Source organism: Papilio polytes, unplaced genomic scaffold, assembly GCF_000836215.1.
Source record: "Papilio polytes unplaced genomic scaffold, Ppol_1.0 DF824325.1, whole genome shotgun sequence".
Lineage (NCBI taxonomy): Eukaryota > Metazoa > Arthropoda > Insecta > Lepidoptera > Papilionidae > Papilio > Papilio polytes.
This window is the reverse complement of record NW_013524879.1, coordinates 1,050,386-1,054,345: the sequence shown is the minus strand read 5'-3', so window position 1 is coordinate 1,054,345 and position 3,960 is coordinate 1,050,386. Positions and strand designations below refer to the sequence as shown.

The 3,960-nt window shown below is 36.9% G+C and overlaps 1 protein-coding gene across 1 annotated transcript in view; it reads right to left on the bottom strand.

Annotated features, from left to right (window-relative positions):
* Positions 1–6: 6 nt before the first annotated feature.
* Positions 7–3,960, bottom strand: part of LOC106099859 (sprouty-related, EVH1 domain-containing protein 2) — a 12,269-nt gene continuing 8,315 nt past the window's right edge. Inside the window, exons 3-9 of the mRNA XM_013278541.1 lie at positions 3,319–3,343; positions 3,099–3,190; positions 2,597–2,690; positions 1,729–1,816; positions 983–1,094; positions 475–566; positions 7–315 (exon numbers count right to left, since the gene is read on the bottom strand). Of these exons, the coding sequence (XP_013133995.1) occupies positions 186–315; positions 475–566; positions 983–1,094; positions 1,729–1,816; positions 2,597–2,690; positions 3,099–3,190; positions 3,319–3,343 (633 nt within the window). The 3' untranslated portion in view covers positions 7–185. The remainder of the gene's footprint in view (positions 316–474; positions 567–982; positions 1,095–1,728; positions 1,817–2,596; positions 2,691–3,098; positions 3,191–3,318; positions 3,344–3,960) is intronic.

Sequence of the window (3,960 nt, the reverse complement as noted above, 5' to 3'; positions counted from 1 at the left end):
CCACGTGGGCGTATGTAGTCGTACAGTAGAAACGTGACGTCCCACACGTAGGCGAGGCGTCGCCCACGTGGGCGCGCGAAGGCGCCTTAACAGCGTGACGTCCCACTCGTAGACGGCGCGTTATCCACGTGGGTGAAGCTTGTTTCACACGTAGACAAGACGTCGCCCACGTGGGCGCGTGCCTGCTAGTTGCGCTGCGGCGCGTGGTGCCCGCCGGCGAGGCGCAGCGCGCGCGCCCCGCGGTGTGCGCAGCGCAGCGGCAGATAGCAACATAGGCACGGCACTAACAGACTTAGCAGTGCCACGCCTATCCATCTGGAATGAGTTATTTCATTATATAATCTATACTTCTATACTATTACAATAAAGCGTAAACACACACTTCTTTGTTGCCTAAGATGTCAGCAATTATAGAATATTTTTGAGTAATTCTTTACGGGAACAGCTACTTCACATATAAAAATATGTATATACCTCTTGGCGCACGCGTCGTCAGGCTTGTTGCAGGCGCAGGGATGCATCGCGAACTCGCCCTCCGCGTCCGACATGCAGTGGTACAGCATGCACTGCAACATTGATACCCAACGGTGACTGGTGGTGACCGATCATGACCAATTGTGACTGATCATGACCGGTTGTGACTGGTAGTGACCGATCATGATCTATTTGGCATACAAGGAGTTCGCATTCTTCCAAAAAAGAAATATTGACCAGCAAACACTTTGCCTTTTGTCATAGAGAAAATATGTAAAAAAACAACTATCAACGAGACAAGATGGAGTAGTAATTAGATTTTATAACCATAATATTATATATTTACGGAATTTTACTAAATGACCAATGTAATAAAGTTAATATTGGTTACCGCGCTGTTTGTATCAATTAAAACAATCTGTAGTGACTAGTAATGACTGGTAATGACTGATGGTGACTGATCATGACTGGTAGTGACGGATCATGACCGGTAATGACTGGTAATTACCTGTGCGCACTTGATGCAGGAGACGCAGTCGATGCAGGTGCGGCAGCAGTCGGGCGCGAATTCGCAAGCACCTGCGCGGTTCGCACTCTCCAAATACCATTCGTGGCAGTGCCTATAACATTTATAAAAATAGGATTGGAGTTTTCTTTTTTTATAGATCTATACATATAATAAAATTGGAGTGGAAGTTAGAATTTGTAGCCGATAATGAACGGAATTCTGAACAGAACGAAAATTTGTCATAGATTAGAGGATAGTCCAAAACACAAACACTACTGACTCATTTTTTTAATTTCACACGGACAGAGTCGCAAAAGCTAGATTGAAATAATCATACAAGTCACATTATTCCCAATTTCTAATCAATCCAATCCAATAAAATCCAGTAATCCAGTAATCTTATATAAATGTGAAAATTCAGATGGATGGATGGATGTTTGTTAAGATTTTGTAGCCTAAACGGCTGAGCGGATTTCGACAAAAATTGGTACAGATGTAGAGGATAGTCTGCAAGAACACATAGGCTATTCATTTTCGTTTTTTTTATAATTCCACGCGGACGGAGTCGCGGGCGAAAAATGGTATTATATAAATGCGAAAGTTTAGGTGGATGGAGGTTTGTTAGAGTTTGTAGCCTAAACTGCTGAACAGATTTCAATGAAATTTGGTATATATGTAGAGGATAGTCTGCAAGAACACATAGGCTACCTACTTTTATTTTTTTTAAATATATAGTTAAAATTTACCTGCACTTTAGCCTCGCATGGAATGTATCAGTTGGTTTCTTATCTGGCAGCGGCGGGGGACCTCCGTAGCTGCATTTCTTTATTGACCCTGAAATATTAGTATATAAAATATTATAAAAACACCCAATAACAGGCTGTGATCAGTGTTTTTATGTTGTAACTAGCTGTTCTCGTGCGGCTTCATCCGTACGAAATTATGAAAATTTTATTTAATTGTTAACATGTGTCAAATTATCAATAGCAAATGTCAAAATGACATAACATGACAAACCTTAGCAATATTGCTTTCTTGATGTTGGCAGCAACTTATGGTCTCTTTCCCACATTAGGGTTTTTATCCAAAATATTTACCTCCTAAGTTTAATGGCGTTAAAATATATAGTTTAAAGCGTGACGTACGTGTAGGGCTTTTTATTAAAAAGAGAATTATTCGAAAACATGCTGTAATTGCTGACATCTTAGGCCACAAAGAAGTGGGTGTTTACGCTTTATTATAATAGTACAGATAAAGAAAAAAAAACGGTTTAATCTAACTAAAACAACGTATATTCGGATGTTTGTCTGTGTGTTTGTATTAAGTAATATCAGAAAGGGATTATCTGATTTAAACACTCTTTTAAATATAGTATTTTAATATGTTTAAATTAAAATTTACTGTTTGTTTCATTATAATTGGTGCATAAAATACATTTTTCCCTACTAATAGAGAAAAAAATCATTTGTATGTAGCGAATTATCTTAAAAACTATTGGACCGATTTTAATAATTCTTTTACCATTATAAAGATAATTTATCGTTGTGTGATATAGGATATATATTTTGCTAGATTTGTCTTATTTAAGGGAGAAAATTAAGTAATTAATATTACCTGATTCCCCTTGCAGCAATGGCGGGTTAGTGGTGGAAGGCGCTCTTTCTGTTGTAATTTCACTCGTCACATTGGGATATGCATATTCGTGCACCTGGAAATTTTACAAGCATATTTAACTAATATAAATGCGAAAGTTTAGATGGATGTTTGTTAGTTTGTAGCCTAAACTGAACGGATTTTGATGAAATTTGGCATAGATGTAGAGGATAGGAGAACACATAGACTTACTCATTTTTTTTTTATTCCACAGAGTGCGAAAGTTTAGATGGATGGATGTTTGTTAGCGTTTGTAGCCTAAACGGCTGAACGGATCTCCATGAAATTTGGCACAGATATAAAATAAAGTCTGGAGTACACATGAGATAAGCTTCATCCCAGAGAAATGTCCGGTTCCCGGGATACGTAGCTTTTTGTAATTTATATAGTTTGTATGTTATCTAATACCACGGTCAAGCGGACGAAGTCACGGGCAACAGCTCGTATGTATATAAATATTTACCGCACTGAGATGCACATAAGGGCAGCGTTCAGGGTCCGTCTCCGCGGTTGTACTTCTGTCTTCGTACCGTATTTCATATTGATTTCCGGTTTCTAAAATTATAAAAAAACTTAAAACATATAAAAATGTATACATTTTCAGTTGCATTTATATTATTGATTTTCGTAAGAGGAATTTGATGTATAAAATAAAAAAAAAAAACATTAAGAGCCTGTCCCACCACTGGCTGATATAGGGCCAGATAGCTAAATGACGTCACTGTCAGATAAAGTAACAAAATCCAATATTTACATTCCATTTACAAGTTGGATTGCGATCAGACAATTTACAATTTGATGGGACAGGCCTTAATATAATGCATAAAAAAGTGAATTTAATTTTACAAAGAGGAATTACTTTTGTAAAAAAATTATGTCGAAATGGTTTATATCTACAAAGTTCCATAAGTACAGTCGTGGAAACCCGCAGTATTCTACTTTCAGAAAAATAACATTCCTTGCAACGGACAAACTCTTACAATTAACCAATTAGGTAGTGCTTGTTTTCAAAACTACATGTTAATATAATATATTGTATTGAAATTAACCGCCAATATATACTAATATTATAAAGAGGAAAGATATGTATTTTTGTATGTATTGAAATAACTCAAAAACTACTGGGACGATTTTAAAAATTCTTTCACCGTTAGAAAGGTAATCTGTGAGTAACATAGGCTATATTTTTTAACTCCACGCGGGCGAAGTCGCGAGCAACAGCTAATAGTAGTTTACATTTTTGTGATACTGGTTACTTCATAACAAAAGATGGCTTTTATAATTATAATATAAGGACATGAGGTGATACTAAACTTGACATACAA